Source organism: Felis catus, chromosome E1 (assembly GCF_018350175.1).
Source record: "Felis catus isolate Fca126 chromosome E1, F.catus_Fca126_mat1.0, whole genome shotgun sequence".
In the NCBI taxonomy this organism is placed as follows: domain Eukaryota; kingdom Metazoa; phylum Chordata; class Mammalia; order Carnivora; family Felidae; genus Felis; species Felis catus.
Window position 1 is genome coordinate 37,221,872 of NC_058381.1, and position 23,362 is coordinate 37,245,233.

Genomic DNA, 23,362 nt, shown 5'->3' on the forward strand with positions numbered 1-23,362 from the left:
TCCTAGCGCCGACCCTGGAGACTTGTAAGCCGTTAGAAATGCCTTCTTCCTGCCTTGCCTGGTTTTACTGCTCGTCGCACGCTTGTGGCACTTGTCACACTTTACCTTCCCATTCAATTTATCTGATAGACATGTGTTGAGCACCTGCTATGTGTTGTGTGATTGGACAGGAAAGGGGTGGAAGGAAGGTCAAGGGAGGCATTCCAAAGAGAACACCTCAATTGAATCTTAAAGGAAGGGCTACACAAAGAGGGGCCTGTGGGGAGAGGTGTTCCGGGTGGAGGAGACCGTCCAGACAAAGCTATGGAGGCCACAAACTGCAAGAGGGGTGCAAGGAACAACAGGCAGGCAGGCAGGACTGGCAACATAATTGGTGGGGTCCAGGGCAAAATGAAAATGTAGGGCCCCTTGTTAAAAAGTTGAAGAATTTCATGAGGGGCCCTGCATCAGGTCTCACACTCATGAAGGCGGCCGGGAAGGCAGGCCAGCCTCTGTGCAGTAAAAAGGTTTGTGGCAAGGAGTGGCCAGAGAAGAGCCGTAAAAGTGGAAAGGTCATATCATAGGGAGGAGCCTCATTAGGGAACTTGGACTTTACCTCCGCTGACAGAGAGGAACCACTGGAGGGTTTGAAGGGTTTTGAAGCAGGGAGGGACCTGTTCAAATCAACTGCAAGGAGGATGGTTTCGTGGGAGATAAGGCTGGAGACAGGGAGACTATCTGGAAGTTATCATGCAGAGGTCAGTGACCTGGGACAAGGCATGAGGAGGAGGGGAAGGGCTGGATTTGAGAGATGTTTTGGAGGGAAATGGACAGAACTTGGCCATCAAGTGGGTGTGTGGATGGGGGAGATAGACAGCAAGGATGACATGTGAAGTGGCTGGATTAGGAGCGCCACCAACTGAGACAGGGATGCAGGATGCTGACCAGGTGTTGGGGAGGCGGGGTTCTTGGCTTTGAACTTACCAGGTTAGTGGTGCTGGGAGGCCCCCATGTAAAAAAAAGTGTGCAAGAGACACTTGGGTCTATAGCTTTGGAGTTCAGGGGGAGCCCTGGGGCTAAGGGTGCAGCTTTGGAGAGCCACAAGCTGACTGATCTGAAGTTCACATGCTGGCTGAGGCTGAGGGAAGGCATGAGATTGGGCAAGAGGTGGGTAGAGTGAGGAAGAGACTGGGTGGGCCCAGGATAGATTACCAGGGACCTCACAGGGCTGGGTGTACCATTTGGGGCCCCTCCCCTTCCAGGATGTTAGCTCCTCCAGGAGGCTCTGGCTGGTTCTTTGGAAAGGACCACCCCCAGCCCACCCCGTTTCTGCCCCAGCACAGCACTTGGGGCTCAGAAAAATTTGTTCTTGAACTGTGTGGTGTGCTATAGCAACAAGAAGACCTAGATTTCCATCCAGGGAGATCTTGGACTATTTCCATAAACTCTCTGCCAGCCAGTTTCCTTAACATGGAGCTAGCACCTATCTTGACTATCTTGGTATTTCTGTTTATAGGCTTACATAAATAAACATACTAGACGTATATAACACTTTGCATTTTACAACATACTTTAATGTATCTCTCATGCTTTGAAGACCGTGTCTGTGTGTGAAACATTAATCGTCATTAATTAAAAAAAATTTTTTTAAGTTATTTATTTGTGAGAGAAAGAGAGAGAGCAGGGGAGGGGGAGAGAGAGGGGGACACAGAGAGAATCCCAAGCAGGCTTTGCACTGTCAACACAGAGCCTGATGAGGGGCTCGAACTCAGGAACCAGGAGGTCATGCCCTGAGCCGAAGCTGGACACTTAACCAACTGAGCCACCCAGGTGCCCCTAATCATCATTATTCCCACATGGATTGAAAGATTTCCCTGGATATAGCTCACTGGGCAGAACTAAGGGCCTCTTCAGGGCTCTCTCATGGGAATTTGGCTCCCATCTCAGAGTCCTGACTCAGGCTGTAAGAATTGCTGGGACTCCCCCCCATGATTAAACAAACACTTACTGGGCTCCAACTATGTGTTCCTGGCTCCCTGGGACACCCCAAGAAGCATGGCCCTGCCCCACCCTCAAGGTGCATCTCTCCTCCTTGAACCAACAGGTGGGGCACAGCAGGACAGGGTGAGTTGGTGGAGGCAGAGACCACCAGCATTTCACCCCACCCACAGCTCCCCGGGGTGACTCATGTGGAACAGAAGGATGTTTGAGAATAGTTCTGCCCGGCCGCTGGCCTCAGCTCAGGGTGGCTGCCCTAGACAGCACAGGAGTGTGGGTTTGGGGCGGCATTCTGCAGTGTTTGTCCTTTTCCAAAGGCCACAGAGAACCTCGGGGCCTATGGGCAGAGAAGCACATATGTGGTCTGGCATCCGGGGCATCGGGTCCTGGGGGCTGCCAGTGGTGGGAAGGTGGCATGTGGGATGCCTCACTGTGATTCTCATGATCCTCTGAGGATTTAGCAGATGGGACACTGGGGAGGTGGAGAAGGGCATAGCAGGCCTGTGCCAGCTTTGGACAGGAAAGCACGGAGCCCCGGGGCGGCCTGCAGGCAGGCTGCTTGACTATCCTTTGTTGTTGTTGTTAGCTTTCTTATTAAGTGATAACCGTGTGCCACGTGACAGTGTAGATGTTTTACAAGCCTTTATCTAACTTGATCCTTCCAACAACCTTATAATGTGGGTACTATTATTAGCCAGATCTTGCTTAGTTAAGTAACTTGTCCAAGTTCACACAGCTGGTAGTTGGTGGGGCTGCGATTCAAACCCAGGCCTGTCTGGCTCCCCAGCCTGCATTCTTGTTCTCCGTGGGATGTGGCTTCTCCCGAGGCCCTGCCTACCCCATTCACTCTGCTTGGCCATCTCAGCCCCGGGTCTCTTTCTCCCTCCGCTTTGGCCTGATTCCCATCTTTTCCCCCAGTTGTTGTGCCAGAAGCTTGGAACCCCCACCCTTGCAGTCCCTGCCCCTTTCCAAAGTTCCTTCTTACCACACCTCATTCTGGGCAAGAACACCTATTACTTATCTTCCTGCAATAGCCATAAAAAGAAGGCTTACCCTTGACATTCAAATAATCCATTTCTTTTATCCACCATATGTTTATTACTATATGGTCCGTGTTTTCTGTGTGTTTGCTCACAGCCATGCTGTGTGTGTGTGTGTGTGTGTGTGTGTGTGTGTGTGTGTGTGTCTGCCTGCTGGGCTAAAAGCCCCGGAGACTAGTTTTTCTTTAGTTTGCCTCCGAACATCATCTGTGAGCACCTTGTGGGCAGCGAGGACAGGCTTGTGCATCTGGGTAACCCCAGCTGCATGACACCTGACATTGAAGTCAGGTGCTTATTGGCTGCTTGTAAAGAAAGGAATAAGAGGTGTGACATGTGCAGGCAGCCATTTAGTAATGAGTAGGGACTGGGGTCACTTGGTCTGGAGTGGGGAGGGTTACACGTTCTCCAGCTCTTTTTGTCATCTCTCCTTCCACAGCTCAAGACTTAGAATCAGGCCCCCTGAACTGCTTGCAACTGTAACCCAATGGTCCCTGTGTCTTCGTGCCACAATAGGGCCCCAAGATCCTTGGGGCTCCCTAGGTGTATTTTACTTCCTTCACTCAACAAGGGCAAATTTCTGAAAACGTGCACGTTGCATGTTTGTATATGGAATATCATACTTGAACTTGGTTTTAGGGAGGTGCATTTAAAGGTTAAAAAAAAAAAAAACACCATAAAGCAATAAAGTGGCCTGTTTAGAAAATATTCATAGTTTATAGCCTTATCTCAAACTCCCCTCCCAGCCCAGCTCCTCCCAGAAATAAATCTCCTAAAGGCCAAGGGTGGGGCCTGATTTCCCAGGCTGGTCCCTGTCTGGAGGGTGGGCCAGAGACTCCACGGCCCGCACCTGGTTCTGGTGGTGTTCTCCAGGGGCCGGCCACAGGTGGGCATCCACCGAATCCTGCCCACTACAGTTCTCATTCGGGCTCCTTCTGCAGTGTGGGAATCAGAGAACAGAATTCTGCACCCACCCTCCCCAGGTCCCAGGCATCAGAAAGTTCTGGAGTTTGGAGTCAGGGAGTGTGGGCAGGAGTGCTTCCAGGAGGAGCCCCTTCTAATAAAGATGGAAATGGTGCCCTGACCCTTGGTTGCTGTACCCCATGTAGTGACCATCTCATTGACCCTCCAGTGTCTTCCCAACACTTGAGCTGGGATGAGTGTTTAGCCTCTTCCGTTCTCTTCTAGATGGGATGTCCATTCTCAAAGAGATGGGGCTTTCAGAGAAAGTGATGGATCTAGAAATCTGTGGGCACCTTCCTGGGACAGCTATATTATTTTTTTAAAGATTTGTATTTTTAGGGGCTCCTGGGTGGCTCAGTCGGTTAAGCGTCCAACTTCGGCTCAGGTCACGATCTCATGGTTTTTGAGTTCAAGCCCCGCGTCAGGCTCTGTGCTGATAGCTTAGAGCCTGGAGCCTGCTTCGGATTCTGTGTGTGTGTCTCTCTCTCTGCTCCTTCTCTGCTCATGCTCTGTCTCTCTCTCTCTCAAAAAAATAAACATTAAAAATGTTTTTAAAAAATTAAAAAATACGATTTTTATTTTTTCATTTTATTTATTTTAGAGAGCACATGTGAGTGGGGGAGAGGAGCAGAGGGAGTGAGAGAGAATCTCAAGCAGGCTCCATGCCAAGTGTGGAGCCTGACTCTGGGCTCGATCCCATGACTCTGGGATCATGACCTGAGCCAAAATCAAGAGTCAGATGCTCAACTGACTGAGCCATCCAGGTGCCCTTATAAGATTTTATTTTCAAGTAATCTCCACACCCAGTGTGGGGCTCAAGCCCACAACCCCGAGATCAAGAGTCGCACACTCCACCGACCAAGCCAGCCAGCACCCCAAGAAGTAGACTTCTTACTAGAGGCAGGCGGACCTTGCAAAATAATATCCTAAGTTCACATAAACCCCTGGGAAGATGATAATTAACAGCAAGCCTGCTGTAGCTGAAATCACATGGGCTTTGTCTCACATTTGCCTGACCCAGGGACTGTGGGAAAAAGGCAAACAAGCTAGATTAAGAATTTCTTAGGGTAAAGACAAGACTTCTATTTCTCATTTGCGTTTTAAAGCTTGTATTAAGTCCCTACTATGTCCGGTCTGAATCTGTGGCAGATAATTCTTGGTTCAAGGAGATAAAATTCTCTAAGGGAGCCAAATACATGAATAGATCATTACAATACTATATATGTATATATGTATGTACATACACCCATATGATCAATCATGGTATATATCATGTTAAATAGCATACGAGCAAACTCTGAAGGAATAAAAAAGTTCCTGGTGGCATAGGAGGTGTAATAATTAATTCAGGCCTTGAGGGATGAATAAGGGTTTATCTTGGTTTAAACATTTTTTTTTAACGTTTATTCATTTTTTTGGAGAGATAGAGACAGAGCACAAGCAGGGGAGGGGCAGAGGGAGACGGAGACACAGAATCCAAAACAGGCTCCAGGCTCTGAGCCATCAGCAGAGAGCCCAGCACAGGGCTCAAACTCACGAACTGCAAGATCATGACCTGAGCTGAAGTCAGCACTTAACAAACAGACTGAGCCACCCAGGCCCCCCAAGTTTGTCTTAGTTTACACAGGAGGTCACTCCCGAGCAGGAACACAGCACGCACTCCCAATCCCAGCTTCTTTGGCCAGGAAGGTAGGCAGAGAAAGGGACTAGTGAGAGGATTTATGGCACGTTGGGAGAGGAAGCTGCAGAGGCCCATCCTAAGAGGGCCGGGCCAAGTGGGTTCCACTATGGGCCAAGGGGGGGCCTTTGAAGGACTGTCCACTTGAGGCCTAGAGGTAGGGGGGCTGTTGAGGAAGGAGGAGAATATGAACTCACAAGGCCATGAGAAGTTGAACCAAGTAGAAACAGGGTTGGAAATGGTAGGGCAGATGTGAGAGGTGGTTAGTTTGGGAGTTGGTTGAGGGGATTAGGAGCCCAAGGAAAGGGGGATCGTCTGCCTTTTCTCTACCCAGTAGTTGGCTCAGAGCCTGGCACACACTCAGACCCTGGAGGAAGGAGCTGGGTGGGTGAATTGGGCATCTAAGCCAGGCCGCACTGGGACACACAGCTGCAGGGACACTGAACACACAGAGGATGTTCCTCACTCTCCAGCGATGCCTGTCCTAGGGGAGAGAATGCCAGCACAGACGGGCCACCTGAGGGGGGCGGCAAAATAACCTGCTCCAAGGCTCGGAGCCTGATGCGAAAGCAGCCCTGGGTGAACGCTGCGTACCACCTTGGCTAATGCAGGTTTGCAGGAGGGGGTGGGTCAGTGAGGGGATCCGTGAGGATGTCGCCCCCTGCCCGAGCTAGCTCTGCCTTCTCGCCTTTCCCTCTCTTCCAGCCTCGCCACAGCCCCGTCTCTCCTCCTTCCCAGAAAGCTGGCCCCAGGTGTTACCCCCTTTATAACATCCACCAAAAGCCCGTGCAATGGACCCCTGGAAGTTTGGGGGAAGGGGCATGAAGTGGTACTTTGCAGAGTACAATAGGAGCATGATCCAGTATCAGAAAAACAAATGCCCCTCTGCCCACGCACGTGGAACTTGGCATCTGATTTCACAGCCCCTGAAGCCTACCTCTAAGCGATGGAGATGTCTGAGGGTGGGTGGGTCTGGAGAGCCTGGCCCAAGGTGGGGCCAGTGACCACCCCCCACCCTGAGGAGGGGCCCTTCAGGTAAAGAGGGAACCGCAGCCCCCCACCCAGTGCCCGCCTGAGGAGCATTGAGCTTTGGGGTGGAGCGGACAGCCTGGGAACCGGTCTGCCAACCAGTTTAACCAGGGACTGGTTTCGACTCCGGAGTTCAAAGGAGCTAGGGTGCACCCGTCCCACGTCCCACCCGGCCAACGGGGAACAACGGCGGCGCTTAACCCTTTCACAGTTGTGCCTGGGGCCACGTCCAGATGTGGTCCGTGATGGAGAGGGTCCGACCCTCTTTGGGGCATGAAATGGGTGAGGGTGACCTTGGCTACAGCTGGGGGGTGCAGCCAGGCCCACGAGGGTGGGGAAACTGAGGAGAGAGGCTCCCTTGTTCCTCCTGCCCCAGACTTCCCTTGGGGTTTCCTCTTCCTGCCTAGGCGATCCCCGGAGGACCCTGACTTCTGGGTGGGTGCAGGGGCACTGGGATTGGATTTCTGGGGTAATGAATATTCATCAGCCTGATCCGGCCTCTGCTTCTGTTTACTTAGCCGGGAGGGGCTGGGTTTCAGGTTCACCTTGACTCCTGGAGCCGCAGCGGAGCAGGTACCCGCTCCTGCACCTGTTTCTCTTGCACCTGCCGTCCAGCTGCTCCTACCCAGCTTGCCCAGCCTGAGCCTTGCCTGGCGCGGCACCCTGGAGGCACCCCTACCTCCTCCAGTCTCCCTCCCGGGCAGCTGCCACGCTCAGCTCCTTCTGTAAGGAAGGTCTCACCTCCAGCCCGGAGCAGCCAGGATTACAGGTACAGGCAGAGGGTGAGGGGGTGGGGAAACCAAGGCACAGAGCCCAGTCAGCACACTCCGTTCCACTTCCATGGCTGACAAGACTAACTGGGAGGGGGAACCCAGGCGGGCTGGTTCCCATCTCTCCCCTAGGTGGGCAGGCAGCACTCAAGACTCATCCCGCTGGCTCTTGGAGTTAATCCAGGCCTCCAGCAGAGCTCTTTCTGGGAAAGTTTCCCTCCAGAGCAGTTCTGTATTAACTCTTACTAAGCTGGAGCCTACCCACCCCCCACCCCCCACCCCCACCCCCAGCCTGGAGGATGTTTCTGGCCGTCTGGTAGGAACATCTCTCTGTTCCTATCCAGGGTAGCCCAGTCTTACCCAGAGTGCACAAATGGCATCAGGGGCCCTGCAGAGGGATAGGGGCTGGGGGATTCTGGGTTTTGTCTTCAAGCATAGAAGCTGACTCACTTCCTCAAGTCCCCTCCACTCCTCCACCCCCAACACTGTCAATGGTTAACTTGTCCCAGCTCAGAAGGGGCCTGGTTCAGTCTGGACAAGGCCCTTGGAACAGTTCATGGAACTCAGCTAGGGTGGTGGGGCCTGTCCTAGGTGGCCACATGCCCACCAGGGTGCTGGCTGTCATAGGCAGGGTGGGGGGTGGTGGCAGGCTATCCTGTGAGGCCCTTTGTGGGCTCCAAAGCTGTGCAAACAGCGGAGATGTAGCTAACTCACGTCCTCAGGGGTTGATTTCTATCATCCCATGGATTGCAGGGCCCCAGGGCGAGGGCCCAGCCCTCAGTTTGGCCAGCTAAGGGCCCTGCGCACGCAGACCGCGTGGCCCCACCACATGTCACCAAATGCTGGGTCTGCTTGAAAACCCAAGGACACCCCCTGCCCCCCGTTTCCTCTGACCTTCTGTGATTAGGCGTGGGCATGTGGCTGTAAGTATATCGCTCTTTCCGATGTTTGATAGCTTTCGATATCACATCACTTTTTTTATGTTTATTTATTTTTGAGAGAGAGAGAGAGAGACAGAGCATGAGTAGGGGAGGGGCAGAGAGAGAGGGAGACACAGAATCCGAAGCAGGCTCCAGGCTCAGAGCTGTCAGCACAGAGCCCGACGCGGGGCTCGAACTCACAAACCGCGAGATCATGACCTGAGCAGAAGTTGGACACTCAACCGACTAAGCCACCCAGGCGCCCCATATCACATCACTTTTTTGATTGAAAGCAAATCAGATTTTACACTATCTTAGGGTGACTCACCACTTAAAATAATCTTATAGTTTGCTTATTTTGTAAAATAAACAGTCCTCTAATTTATCTCTTCTGTTTAGATTTTCATACGTCAGTCTTGCTGAAAGGGGCAAACATCTCTCACCAGTGCTTCTATGTCCTCTCGGACAGAAGGGACAGCAAAAGGCATCTTAGCCCAGAGTTCAAGGCCAGCAGACAAGGGCTCTGATGACTTGGTGCCATGGTGGAGGTCCCAGGGCAGGGTCCAAGGTCTATTCCCGTCTCTCTGTATGGTTTTCTGATAAGGTTCCTTGTGATCGGTCACTTCCTTCATTCCGGGGAGAGTTAAGCCCCGTGGATGCTGATTTGCAGCACCCGCTAAAGCAGGTGTCTTTTTTTTATGTTGCTTTAATTTTTATTTTTGAGAGGGAGAGCATGAGTGGGGGAGGGCCAGAGAGAGAGGGAGTCAGAGGATCCAAAGCAGGCTCTGCGCTGACAGCAGTGAGCCCAATGTGGGGCTTGAGTTCATGAACCAGGAGATCATGACCTGAGCCGAAGTCGGATGCTCAACCGACTGAGCCACCCAGGTGCCCCTAAAGCAGGTGTATGTTAGCCGGCACAGGCAGAAGCACTTTCTCTCAAGGAGGTGGGCAGTCAGATGGTTATCGTCGGCTCAGGAGTTGGATTCTCCACCCCTCTCTGAGTTCCTTGGCAACCCCGGATGGGCGGTGGTGGGGTCACGGGCCTTGCCCTAGACCAGGCGGTGACTGGGCACCCACAGGCCAAGCAAGTGCCCTCCCCACAACTCCTTCCAGAAACCCATTCTGGAACACCAAGTTCTGTGCAAGATTGTGCTAAGCCCAGGTGGGGGGCAAGCTGCCAAAGCAAACCTCTTAGGCTGTCCCCTTTGTGCACTCACCTCTCCAGGGTGCCCTGAGAGTATTTATCTGGCCACTCTCACTCCCTTTCACTTTCTAAGTGGGAGCTGCGCAAGATCTCCCCTGGGCTTCTCTTGCTACTTGAGCTCAGCTAGAGGGACAGAGCTGGCAATGTGGGATCTGCTTCCCAAAGAGGTAGCAAGGAATCCATCAGGCATGTGATCTGGGCGGGGGGCTGAGTATATGGCGGGACAGGGGGCACCAGCAGCGAGGGGCCCATGGAGGCGGGCACTCAACCCATTCCAAGCCTAAACCAGCATCCCGCTTTTGTTTTTCCCAAATTTGATATGCTCTCCCACTTAAAAAAAAAACAAAAAAAAAAAACCCTTGCTCATTAGGGAAGATCTGGAAACCAGAAACAATACAGGGAGAAAACACCCCCAATTCCTTTCCCATAAAGAAAATCACTATCGGGGCGCCTGGGTGGCGCACTCGGTTAAGCGTCCGACTTCAGCCAGGTCACGATCTCGCGGTCCGTGAGTTCGAGCCCCGCGTCAGGCTCTGGGCTGATGGCTCAGAGCCTGGAGCCTGTTTCCGATTCTGTGTCTCCCTCTCTCTCTGCCCCTCCCCCGTTCATGCTCTGTCTCTCTCTGTTCCAAAAATAAATAAACGTTGAAAAAAAAAATTAAAAAAAAAAAAAAAAGAAAATCACTATTAATCATTTGTCATACTTCTTTCTGGTCTTTTTAGAGAATGTAGCTAAGACCATTGGTTTTTAAAAGGAGGTAACATACGGGGCGCCTGGATGGCTCCGTCAGTTAAGTGTCCGACTCTCGATCTCGGCTCAGGTGATGATCTCACGGTTTGTGAGCTGGAGCCCCTCCTCGGGTTCTGCGCTGACAGCGTCGAGCCTGCTTGGGATTCTTTCTCCTTCTCTCTCTGCCCCTACCCTACTCATGCTCTTTCTTTCCCCCTCCTCTCTCTCAAACTAAATAAACTTAAAAAAAAAAAAAAAAAAGGAGGTGATAGATTTGCCTGTGCTTGGGCTGCCTGACCATCTAGCTTTCTGGTGTATTGTGGCTACTGGCTCCTCCCCAGGACCCTTCACAGCCACATGCAGAGTCCAGAGAACCAGACCACCACCCTCTCCAGGCTCACAGATGCCTTTGATCTGTCATCCCTCTGCCTGCCCTTCCATTGCTCTGAATTCCTCCAGTCTGCTGTCTCTTTCTTCCACCTTCCACCCACCGTCCCCCACCAGCAACGATGTCCAGGAAACCTCATCTCCCAGAACACGTACTAGCTCAGACAGCATCTATGTGGAAATTAGTAGAAGATGAGGCCAAGCCAGGACGCATCGCTTGTCAGCGGGGATGCCTGGATTCTAGCCTCCAAGCCCCACCTCTGTTGGGTACCTTATGGAGGGTCCAGCCTGGTCTAAACCGTATCTCATGTGGACCTTGTGGCCTCACCAAACCTTCCAGATTTCCAAGCTTTTAGCTCCCCTGCAAACTCCTGTCCTCATGGAAGCTAGGTGGGGAAAGGAACCATTCCTCGATAATTACTAACGTTACCATGTTTTACTTTGCAAAGCATGCCTCCCTCCGTCGGCAGGGATTAACGTTAGAGCTAAATGTTAGGGCTGGAAGGGACAGCTGAGGACTCTGAGGGCCAGAGAAGTAACTTGCTAGAGGTCACAGGCTAGTACAGTCCCCGGGACTTCCCACTCCCGGCCTGAGCTTCCTCCCGCTCAGGAAAAATGCAATGGCTCCTTCACTCCTGCTGGTCCCCACTGGGAAGTCCAAATTACTCTCAAAATTGTAAATCCTATTTATTTTATAATGAATACTAAACAAAATGCACAGGGTGTTTCTACCCATCTGATACCAGCCAATCACCTGCCGGCTCCTGGCGGCAGGGCCTGGTGGCCTAGTGGGAAGAAATTGGGAAGGGTGTCAGTGGCCTGGGTGCTGGGTGACCCAGGCAAGCCGTTCACCTCCCTGCAGCCCTGAGGGGCCTGGAATCTCAAAGCTCCCTACCCCTGCATGGCAAAAGTATGTGGCTGTCCCGCGGCCCCTTGGCCTGTTGATGTCCACTTGGCTGCCCCTTCCCCAGGCCCCTCTCTCCCCTCTCTTCTTGGGTTCATTCAGCTTCACCTTCAATTCTTTCAGGCCTGGACTACTGAAATAGCCCACGATTAGGAGTTTAGAGAGGGCTGCTCCGAGGTACCCCCCTGCTCCACCACTGCCTCCTCTCACTGTCCCACCCTGCTCTTGCAGAAAGCCCCACCCTTGGCTCGGGGAACGCCATGACCGAAGTGGGCTGGTGGAAGCTGACCTTCTTGCGGAAAAAGAAATCCACACCCAAGGTGCTCTATGAGATCCCCGACACCTATGCCCAAACAGAGGGCAGCGCAGAGCCCCCTGGGCCCGAGGGCGGAGGCCCCGACGGCAACTTTAACACCCGCCTGGAGAAGATTGTGGACAAGAACACAAAGGGCAAGCATGTCAAAGTCTCCAATTCGGGCCGCTTCAAGGAGAAGAAGAAAGTCCGAGCCACGTTGGCAGAGAACCCCAACCTCTTTGATGACAGGGAAGACAAAGGACAGTGAAGGGGGCCAAGGAGGATGCTAGCACCTCCCCACTCCTGCCGTCAGCCGGATCTGAGACAGGAGCTTGCCACGCTGGCCTCCTTGGCCACAGCTGAAGCCGTGGGGGCAGTTGATGCCTGCTGGCAGGAAATGTCTGGTTTTAGGTTTGTATTTATATACCCCAGCTTTCTGGAAGGCCTGGGAGATCCCAGGGTACTCCCACGTCCCCCAGCACATACAGAAGCACTCCAGTCCGAGGATGAGAGCCCCACCCAGGAAGGACGGCCCTCCTCGCTGTGGCGGTGCCAGCAGGGAGGTGGGCATGGCAAGAAATGGAGAGAGGGAGCGGACAGACTTCACTTCCTCCAGGGGCACAGGGTCAAGGGTGAGTTTCAGTTGCTCCCTCTACCTTCTCTACCTGTAACTGTTCGCTGGACCAATTCTGAGAGTGAATTTTCCAGAAGCCACATGATGGGGTGGTTTCCTGGAGCTGGAGGAGGTGGAGACCCTGAACTTGAGCTCACTTTCCATCACAAGAGGGAAGCTTCCTGGAACTTGGTGCCCAGGTGTGCGGGGAGAGAAGGACGCTGGGTGGTGCTGCAGAAGGCCAGGCGAGGGACCCCATGGCTCTCTGCACACATCCTCAAAGGGCGCTGCACTCGGGGAGGGGGTAGGGAGTGTTGGTTGGTAGGAGCTAAGAGCAGCTAACTCTCTTCTCCCCTTCTCCTACTAGTATTTAAGAGGGACAGGCCCCAGAGATGAGTCCTGGAGCCTTGAATTTTGCTTAAAAAAATAATTGTAGGTTTCTCTTTGTAATAAACGATGATGCAAAAGCAGAGAACCTATTTATGGTTTTGTCTTACATTTACTGAGGCCCATTTCTAATGCCTTTACTCCCTTCGTGTAAGTAAAGTAGAACTTTGTGCTCAAAGTGTTCCTATAAAGCATCAGAAAGGATCCCCAGGGGTCACCTAGCTGGTTGGTAGAACATGTGACTCTTGATCTCCAGGTTGTAAGTTTGAGCCCCAGGTTGGGTGTAGAGATTACTTAAAAATAAAATCTTTTCTTCCTCCCTTCCTTCCTCCCTTCCTCCCTCCCTCTCTCTCTCTCTCTCTCTCTCTCTCTCTCTCTCTTTCTCTCTTTCTTTCTTTCTTTCCTCTTTCTTTCAAAGGAAGGGTCCCCAATGTGAAAATATAGCAAAGGGAGGGGCTAGTTTCAACTCAGTGGTCAGTTCCTTCTGGTCAACAGAGAGACCATCAGGGGCTCTAAAAGAGTGGAGGAGACCTTTGGAGACTGACCCCCAAATCGCAGGGGTTTGGTTTGGGATCAGGATTCAAATTCTCACTCCATAGCTTAGTAAAAATGGTGATTTGGGGAAAATTAAAAAAAGAAAGTTCTCTGAACCTCTACCTCAGTTTCCTCTTCTGTAAAAAGGGTTGTTACAGTACCTATTTCATGGGAATGGCCAATATTAAGTGTCCCATAAATAGTCCTATAGTAGGTGCTCAGTTAACATTGGTTTCCCTTTATTAAAGAACTCCACCATAGCCCACGGTTTCTGTTTAAGGAAGAGGAAAGAGTGTGCTCCCTGTGCTATTAGGTCCAGATCTTTCTCAAGCCCCAGGAGCTGGGAACTAGAAAAAATTGGACAAATTTCTGGAGCTCTTGGTGGGAACAAGGAGAAACCAAGGTGGCAACCAAACAATGTGGTCCTGCAGCTTCCAGGTCAGTTGCTTGCAGGCTGTTGGGCCACTCCACCCCAGGGAGTGTGGCTCAGGGAAATTTATTACCCAAACAAACAGACCTATACAAGGGGGCCTTTGTTGGGTGGCCTCACCCAGGCCAGGGGGAGTTCTGAGGATGAGTGAGGGACACCAGGAGCCGGAGGAAGGGAAGGAAGGCTGACTCAGGTGCTGCCTTCCCCAAGGCCTCTTCCCCTATCCTCACCACATGGAACTTTCTAGGGTCCATCCAATTACTTAATCCATAAAATGTCCCACGGAGGAGCTGACTTCCCCCATACTCTAGCCCTGTCCACTGTGAATAGCCAAGGTTTACAGGGAGCTTACAATGGGCCAGGCCCTGTGGCAAGTACTCCACGAGGTTCCTCATTCAATCCCCTCATCACCCGAGCCATCATTCAATCCCCTCATCACCCGAGGCAGGTGCTGTCCTCCCCATTTTCCAGCTGAGTTAGCTGAGGCGGAGACAAGTGAAGCCATTTGCTTGCAATGGCAGAGCTGAGACTGAAGCCGGGGCTGGCTGTGCATGTGACTGCTGCACACAGCCCCTTCCACTCTTGATTCTCATCCACTTGGGAGAGGAGAGGGCAATGTCTGGGGCTTGGCACCAATGGGGGAAAGCTAACCGCCTTCAAGGCTGAGTGTCTTCTGAGACACCGGACTATAGGAACCTGCCACTTGAGCCCATCTTGAGGTTCCTTGAGGGAGGTGGGGCTTGGGGATGATGCTGGGCCCTGGGGCACCAAGCCCTGCTTCTACCCAAAGCTGGCACCGCATTGCTACCATTACCCCTCTTAGGAGAGAGGGTCTACGGCCCCTCTGCCTTGTGTCGGAGACCCTGCTCCAGCCCCAAAGTGATGTCCACAGGAATCTTCCAGGGAAGCCCCACATATTTCCCTAAGTTGGGGGCAGGTGGTGGGTGCATACTAAAAGCCGAAGGGAAATCTGGCTGGCCAGGGAGTCGGAGGGAGGCAGCTGCAAGCTTTCACGAGGCCTGAGGAGGAGGAGGAACCGAGAGTGCAAATATGTGCAGGAGCTGCAAGAGGCTACGGGTTATCGACCACAGTTTCACTGGGACACGACCCAAGGCAGGGAAGGGGGAGGCAGGAGGGGCTGGCCGGAACTGGCCTGCACTGCCCAGAAGGGGCCAACCCTGGGCGGCGGGCTCCCCCTGCTGGCCGCCCAACCTCTAGGGGAGAGGAGGTGTGGCTTAAATTCCCCAACTCCCCTCTTCCCTGGGGTGGTGGGGATGAGGCCAGGCCAGGCTGCATATTCATCTCACACACTGCTGATGAAGTTTTATTAAGGACTTAGCATAGCGATTGTCAAAGAACAGGAAAGGAACAGCTGAAACCAGGCCCAAACCTAGGGGGTGGGGGTGGGGGGGGATACACAGCTTCCAATAACAAGGCAAAGTACAGAAATGCACCCCAGCGCCCTCTCCTACAGTGGCCACAGGGTTAGCATTGTGCCTGCCTGCACTCAGGCTTCAGAGGGGGACCAGCACTGAGAGGGCCACCCTTGGAGAAGCCGGTTCGTGACCCTGACGCGCGGCACACACCCACACAGTGGAATGAAGCAGTTCACAGAGTTGGCAGGTTCAATGCCAACGTGCACAGATAATAGATTTCTGGTCCTGGCTTAGTCACAGCAAACATTTACCCAGCCTGGCTCCCCTCCACAGCCATTCATTCAGGTTGTCATTGGTCACCATACTTTAGCTCAGGAAAAGTAAATACAGTTCAGCACAGGCCTCAGCCCAGCCTTGATGAAGAATCCAATGGTGAGGATGGGAGGTCGTTGGTTTGGAGGTCAGGGTCACCTGGGGGGGGGGGCGGTCTTGTTAAATGTAGAAAGTGGGGGGGGGGGTGGCGCCTGGATGGCTCAGTTGGTTAAGCATCTGACTTCGGCTCAGACCACAATCTTGTGGTTCGTGGGTTCAGGCCCCGAGTTGGACTCTGTGCTGACAGCTCAGAGCCTGGAGCCTGCTTCCGATTCTGTGTCTCCCTCTCTCTCTGCCCCTCCCCCAACCTCTCTCTCTCTTTCTCAAAAATAAAGGTCAAAAAAAATTTTTTTTTTTTAATGTAGAATGGGATCCACGAGTCTGGGGCTCCCAAGTGGTATTGCTGCTGCTGGTCTGTGGACCACACTGCGAGTGGCAAGGATCTAAACCAGAGGCTCTCGACTTTTGGCAACACCGAATTCCCTGGGGAGCTTTTCAATTTCCCAAAGCTCGGACCACACTCGGGCCAGTTAAATCACATCTGATTAAAGCTCCCTGAGTAATTCCAGCATGGAAGAAAACCACTGTCTAGGAGTCATCATCAGTAGAGGTGGGGGGGGGGGGGGGAGATAGGTGAAGGGGATGTAGGAGTAGTCAGAAAGGTATAATCCCTATAACAATTTTATATCTGGAAAATGAAATATATATATGTATGTATATATACACGCATATATAATTCTCATAAACAAGCATGGAAAGTAAAGCTTGCTTGAAATCTGCCAAGCTGATAGGTACCAGCACATGAATCCCTTCTATAAAACTCCTGACTACCTGGGATTGAATACTTCTAGAGACACTTGCGACCTAACAGGTAGTCCACGCCATCTTAGGCAGTCCTGGCTATTTGAAGTCTCTCCTCACATTGAGATGAAATCTACTTCCGTGCAACTTCCACTTATGGTGCCTTTGGAGCTCCAGAGAATAAATTTAATCTCTTTTCCACATCGTGGTGCTTCAGATAATGGGAGGCAGTTATCAGTAGGGTACACAAGTAAATAAGTTAAGTCTCCTTTAGTTGCAAGCAACAGAAATTGATTCTAGCTAGTTTAAGCGCCAAACAACTTCCTTCCTAACTTCCTTCTTCCCTTCCTTCCCTTCCTCTTCCCTTCCTCTTCCTTTCCTCCTCCCCCCACCCCCACCCCCCACAGGATAGTGGGTGTTCTGAGGCGGGAGGAGGAATTGCACAACCCAGAGGTGGGAGAAGGGATCCAAGGTCACTCAGGGAATTTCAAGAGCAGCAGCTGGAGGCTGTATCTTCTTGGCTGCCATTAACGACTTGGCTACAATGCCTCTCAGACTCTGGATCTCTTCATTTCAAATTTCAAATTGTTGACAACAAAAAAACGATTGGCTAGACTGGCTCAGGTGCTTACGCTGGAACCAATCGGCTTTGGGCAGTATGGCTCAGTCACACTGGTAACAGGGCAGCTGGGGGCCCTCTCAGGGTCACCAGAAAAAAGGCATCACACCAGCTATTACCTCTTGAGGGAACTCTCCCAATAAATCACATTCAAGGTCAAGAACATAATTGTGGGATTTCTTTTTTTCCCATTTGTAAATGTCTATCCACCCTACTAGACCACCGACTTGAAAGCCAACTGAAAATACAGAATTTGGAGCTTGAACTCTGGAGAGCCTTAAATATAAGGGGTAGGGAGGGGAATGGGTTGAGTTTAGAAGGGTCTGGCTCCAGACCCCACACCCTCTCTTAGCACTCGGCCTCAGCTCTGGTCGGCACGAACAGATTGGAAGTCAGGGTGCAAGTCTTTCGTAGAGCCAGTCTTCCTCCCCAAGGTGGGTCATGGGCCCCAAAGGGCAGTCTCCTGTTGGCAGGCCCCGCCGAAAGACGATCCGGTCATGCAGGCGGTTGGTTTGGCCTTGCCAGAACTCCATCACTTGTGGGTACAGGATGTAGCCACCCCTTCAAGAAGAAGCAGCGGGTTCGTGCTCTGTGCGTTTTTCCAGCAGGTCCCCATCCCAGGGCCCCCCGTCCCGAGTCCCCATCCCAGCGCCCTTTGAAGGAAGTTGCTGGGATGCATCTGAGGAGGATTACCAGGGGGAAATAGATCTGTAATTCCACAGATAAGGTGGTTGTGAGTAAACATGAGGGTTCTGGTGCCCCTTGCTGAAGGACCAGCAGGTATCACTCACCAGTATTTTGGCTTTGGCACCTCTTGCTCTTGGTAGAGCTGTTCCAGTTCCTCGTTTTTCTTTCTCAGATACTGTCCAGGGGAAGGAAATGGAGGAAGGCCCAGACCACTTACTAATGATTTACTAAGCACGTGCTGTGTGCCAGGCACTGGGGACACAGGTAATCAAGGCAGGCTGGCCTCTGGGAGCACAGTCCAACTGGAGGGTCAGACGAAGGAAGCCAGTTTCCCCACTATTCATCCTTACTTCCCCAGGAAGACCATCTTTTCATTCTGTTAAAGAGGGAGGGCCCTGGCATCCCCCGGAGACAGCTGCTGGGGAGGAGCAAAGGCCCCTGCCACCCGGAGAACTAAGGAGGGGCCCAACTCACCTCCCGATCGGGGATCACAGAACTCTGGTGACTGACCATGGCCCCGATCTGGCTGCTCTTGGGGCGGGAGTGGAAGTAGCACTCAGCCTCCTCCTCAGGCAGCTTCTTCACGGAGCCCTCCACACGCACCTGCTCAGGCATGGCCCTGGCTAGACAGCATTCAATACCACCCGCCCTCCCTACCAACACAGGCCTCCTTCCTCTCTCTTCTCCTTATCCACCGGCCCATCACTGCTGACCCCAACTAGACCAGCTCCCTGAGAGGTATTTGAGAGGTGGGATGTTTGCCTGGCCTGGGGACCTCCACGGGGCTCATCCATCATGAGCCCCAGGCTGTCCTGGGAATGCTCACTCACCTGACGGTTGAGAGGCTCCCAATAGAAGACAAGAGAAGCAAAGGGATTGGAGTCCTGAAAATGAAAGAGAATTCACAGTCAGCCAGCAGAACAGCAGGGAGGACACCTCCGCCATGCAGAAAGAAGGCAGGAAGTCTGTAGCACGCAGGCCCCCAGCGGATGCATTCACTACAGCAGCTCATTGAAACCCTCAAAGGTGTGCCTACTTTTACAGGTGTGGAGATAGACTCAGAGAGGTTAAGTAACATGCCCAAGTTCACACAGTAAGTGGTAGAGCTATGCTGAGAACCAAAGCCATGTGGACTCCAAAGTGAGGCTTGCCAGGTCCCTAATCCATAGATTGGCAAGTCCTCAGAAATGCATTTGGGGCTGGCATGGACTCAGGGAGGGCTACTTCTTTGGATTCATGAGTAGAATGCACACAGAGTATCAGGTCTAGGCTTGACGTCAGGAGAGGTGCTGGGGGTGGTGGTGGTGGGAATAACAGAAACAACAGATGCAGCCTCTGTCCCCACAGCGCTTACTGGGGGTTTAGCAGAGGAGACAAATACAAATCACACGACCACATAAATAAACCCACAATTATAAACTGGAAAAAGGGCAGAAAGTAAAGCTACAAGTTATAACGACGGTGAACAGTGACTGATGTAGCACAGGAACTGAGGAGGACTTTCCTGGGTCTGAGAGCCGAAGGGACAGGAGGGACTTAGGTAGTTAAGGTAGTTAGGTAAACAGATGACAGGGATGGTCAGAGGCAGCCCTCATTCCCGGCAAAGAGAAGGACAAGTGCAAAGGCCCGCAGGCAGGACGGTGCCTAACCACAGACAGCAAGTGGGTTGGAGCAGGGATGGCATATGAAAGCGACGGAGGAAGCGAGGGCTGGACCCTGCGGGCCCGGGAGGATTTACTGTGAACCCTCACCAGCTCTTTTCCCTTTCGACTCTCGAAGTTAGTGAAGAAACGGAAGCCATCCTTGCCAAAGCCCTTCAGCAGCACCATGCGGGCAGAGGGTTTTCCGTCTCTGGGGCAAAGATCAGAGCATGTGATCAGAGCCCATTTCACAGTCCCTGCTACCACCCCTCCCCACAGATGCTCCCCTGAGCACCCCCCACCTGTGCCCCCTTATTCTGCACTGTCAGGGCACACAGGCTACCCATTCCCACTTGCCCTCGGGGATTTGTCCTAGAGGTGCAAGTGTGACATCACTGCCTGGGGCCTGTTATGGACTGAACCGTGTTCCCCTGAGTCCCCCCCATATCCTTAACCCCCAATGTGACTATATTTGGAGATAGGGCTTTGAGGGAGGTAATTAAGGTTAAATGAGGTCATAAAGGGGAGACTCTAATTTCAATAGGACTGGTGTCCTTATGAGAAGAGGAAGAGATACCAGAAAGATCTCTCTCTCCCTTCCTTTCCCTGCATGCACAAAGGAAAGGCCATGTGAGGACATGGCAAAAAGGCGGCCATCTACAAGCCAGAGAGGCCTCATTAGGAACCAATTCTGACAGCACCTTGATTTTGGGCTTCTGGCTTTCAGAACTGTGAGAAAATAAAATCTCTGTTGGTTAGGCCTATCAGTCTGTGGTATTTTATCATAGCAGTCCTAGCGGACTCCAGCAATACTGCAGTCAGCCAATGCTTAGTGATCACAGAAAGGGTGGTTATACCAGGGTCTCTGCTCAGAGCTCTGGGGGATATCCAGGGGTACAGAACAAGAGCCCTGCCTTTAAGGTCTTACACTTTGATAGAGGGGAGAAAGGAAGAGTTGAATAACAGGCTAATACAAGAGGTGTCTCATGGGGTATATGACTGATTGTTAAATAAATAATACAACCAAGCACTGTGCTAGCTTTCAGAAGAGGGAGGGAGCTTTATGGAGAGGTTCCAGGAGATGTAACTGTTTTGTTTTTTTAATGTTTATTTTTGAGAGCGAGCAAACGAGGGAGAGAGTGCGTGCGCAGGGCAGAGAGAGAGGGGGACAGAGGATCTGAAGTGGGGTCTACGCTGACAGCAGAGAGCCCGATGCGGGACTCAAACTCACAAACCGTGAGATCATGACCTGAGCTGAAGCTGGAAGCCTGACTGAGCCACCCAGGTGCCCCCCAGGAGATGTAGCTCTTAAAAGGCAGATGGGAACTGGGTAAATAGGGATGAGAAAGACAGAGGTGCTGGGGGGAGGTGCGTTAAGAGCAGAGATAAACGAGGCAGTACATTTTATTACTGAAATGGAATTAGGTGAAGTGTGATCTTCGTTTACAGGTAAGGGCACGGAGGCCCAGAGAGGACAAGTAACATGCCTGAGGCCACCCAGCATGCTAATAACACAGCTATAACATAAACTTGCATTCCATTAAGTTGAGAGTTTCCTACTTCATCTGTACCCACTCACAGATGGGCCCACAGGTAGGCCTACCTGGTACAGGTAGCCAGGCACATGGCATTGGCTTCCCCTATGTCAGGACACTCAACAGCCTCCTCAAACCAGGCAGCAAACTGCTTCACGGGGTCCAGGGAGGTCAGCTGAGTCTCCTCAAATGCCTGAGAAAGGAGAGTTTTATTTAATAAACACATACAGCGCTTACTGTGTACCTGGTACTGTTCCGGGCACTTTTCATTAAAACAAAAAACAGCACCCATGTTCTGCTAGTCCTATTTTACAGGTGAGGACAGAGGCACAAACACATGGCATAAGTTGCCAAGTCCCATAGCTAGTGATCGATGAATTAGGGTGTCAAACCTATCACCTGGGGAGCATTAAAAAAAAGCCACATTCCTGGGCTCTGCCAGGAATTCTCAGTAGGTCTGAGGTTTAAGGAAAAACTGCATGTTTAACAAGTACTTCTGGAAATGCGCACACACAACCAGATTTAGAAACGGTGGCTCTGGCCTCAATTCCTAAACAGTTCTGTTGGATCCTCCTCTCAGGAGGAAAAAGCAAAAGAACTTCTGGAAATGGTAAGGGAAGGGGCTGAATCAGGCAGTGAGTAAGAGCTGGAGCTTTCTCTTCCCCACCTCCTTGAGTCAGTACCCCTCGTCCATGTGTCACTTATCAAATATTTAGAAGCCGATTATCACTGTTCTAAGCACTTTGCAAATATCAAAGTCCACAACATCCCTGAGTAAGGTACTCAATTCCCAGGTGAGGAAATTCTGAGGCCCAGAGGGGTTAAGTTATCGCCCAAGGAGATGCACCTCGTGAATGGCAGGATCCCAGCCAGGGCCGCCCCCAGAGCTCGCGCGCGTACCCACTGTGACCTGCTGCCTCTTTTCATCCTTGTTTCCCCAGAGCCCCTCCCCCTGTAGGTTGTCTTTGAACACCCTTCTCCTACGCGGGTGACCCCAAACTCCCCTCCCCTTGGGGGATGACGCGGGGGACCCCTCCCTGCGGGAGGCCCTGCCCGGCGGCGGCCGCACCTCTCGGTCCCCGCGGTAACTCTTGCGCATCGGTCCCAGGTCCATGACGACACCGCCACCGCACAGGTGGTGGAGGTAGGGGCCGCTCGGTAGGTTGCCCGAACGTCGCGGTGACGCCTCGCAGCCCGCACGTCATGAGGCCGCCAGCCACGTGACCCGGCGTCGCCCGGCGCCGGGTTCTGTTGGGTTCGGAACCAATTTCTCAGCATGGGACTTTACCCGGGGGAAGGAGGAATTCTCCAGTTGCCAAGCCCGGCTAACAGGTACTAAGTCCCCAGAGCCAATGGGCGCTCAGGGTCGGAGGAGGGAGACAAGCGCCGAGAGGCCATTGGTTGGAGTTTTGCGGAAGCGAGGCCAATTAGAGCGAGAGCAGAAGAACCCAGCAGCCAATGGGCGGCGCCTCCGGGGGCGGGAGCAGAGACACAAGGAAATGCTGTCACCGCCGTTAACATGCACGTGGAGGTTTGTTAAAGGTATAGGGACGGCAGCAGCCCAGGCTGGGAGCGGGGAATGAGTCACTGGGGGCTTAAAGGGAGTGGTCAGTGTTAAATGGCTGGCTCCTAGCAGGTGCCTGGAGGCAAGCCTAGTGCAGGAAGTAGCCCCTGGAGGGAAGCTGGTGGGGCAGGGAAAGGACAAATGGAAAACGGAGTTAGGGGCCAGACTCTGAGGCCAGGTGATAGATAGGGAGACACAGGAGGGGCAATTTAGTTAGGAGGAGAAATTGGGTGGGAGAGGTTGAAGTGAGTTGTGGGTCGCACAGGATGGATACTGTGTATTGTGCCTGATTGTATTTATGGGGCAGGGAGGGGGGCAGGGGTGGGGTGGGAGTGGGGTTCTCTGGAGTCTGGGGAGATGCAGTGGGGTCAGGAAGAGGCTGTGGGGTGGGAAGGGAGACTGCTGAATGGAAAGGCAGGAAGAGAGACATTTGGGATCAAGCCATCCCAGACCAGAGCCATCTTCCCTGCCCAGCTCTGAACCCTGGGTTCTCCTTTCATGGTGCTCATGGTTTCTCCTTTCATGGTGCAGCGGAGTTCACACTAGTCAGTGTTCTGCTAGATGGAAAGGTTACCACAGCCCCACCCCTCCTGGGCCTCCCTCCTCTTAGCCAAGTTTCTCCCTTCTTCACATTTTGCCCTTCCTAGGTAGTTGGAGTCTAGTTCCTATGTCAATGCCAGCCATAACTGGGGGCACAGGGGAGCAAGTGACTGTGCAAAGCCACTTCCAGGCTGTGGACACAGGGCTGAGAAATGGAAAAACCTACCAGTACCCATTCCGGCTTTGACCTGGCTGGGGCAGCCTTGGGTCAAGTCCTCTCAGTAGTCCTGGTTTCCACCAACATCAGGAAGGGGAGCTGCCAGAGCCATCTAGGCAGGCACCCCAGGACTGTGCCAGGTAAGGGGAACTTC

At 52.5% G+C, this 23,362-nt stretch overlaps 2 protein-coding genes across 4 annotated transcripts; one reads left to right on the forward strand and one right to left on the reverse strand.

The window, feature by feature from the left end:
• The first annotated feature begins 615 nt into the window (after positions 1–615).
• PRR15L (proline rich 15 like) lies at positions 616–12,976 on the forward strand. 3 transcript variants are annotated; one of them, XM_045045353.1, is made up of 2 exons: positions 616–737; positions 11,830–12,976. In XM_045045353.1, the coding sequence occupies exon 2, from the start codon at positions 11,859–11,861 to the stop codon at positions 12,159–12,161; it is 303 nt and encodes a 100-aa protein (XP_044901288.1). In that variant the 5' UTR covers positions 616–737; positions 11,830–11,858; the 3' UTR covers positions 12,162–12,976. The 3 variants fall into 3 exon arrangements, with proteins under 3 accessions (XP_044901288.1, XP_006940322.1, XP_019673322.1); XM_006940260.4 differs by lacking the exon at positions 616–737 and adding an exon at positions 6,870–7,453; XM_019817763.3 differs by lacking the exon at positions 616–737 and adding an exon at positions 7,756–8,377.
• A 4,205-nt stretch (positions 12,977–17,181) lies between these two features.
• On the reverse strand, positions 17,182–22,225 carry PNPO (pyridoxamine 5'-phosphate oxidase). Its single transcript, XM_003996754.6, is given in 8 exon segments — positions 17,182–17,586; positions 17,817–17,887; positions 18,187–18,315; positions 18,543–18,596; positions 19,464–19,563; positions 20,956–21,080; positions 21,957–22,035; positions 22,037–22,225. Coding segments are annotated over 8 exon segments (783 nt in total). The 5' UTR covers positions 22,093–22,225; the 3' UTR covers positions 17,182–17,417.
• Positions 22,226–23,362: the final 1,137 nt, after the last annotated feature.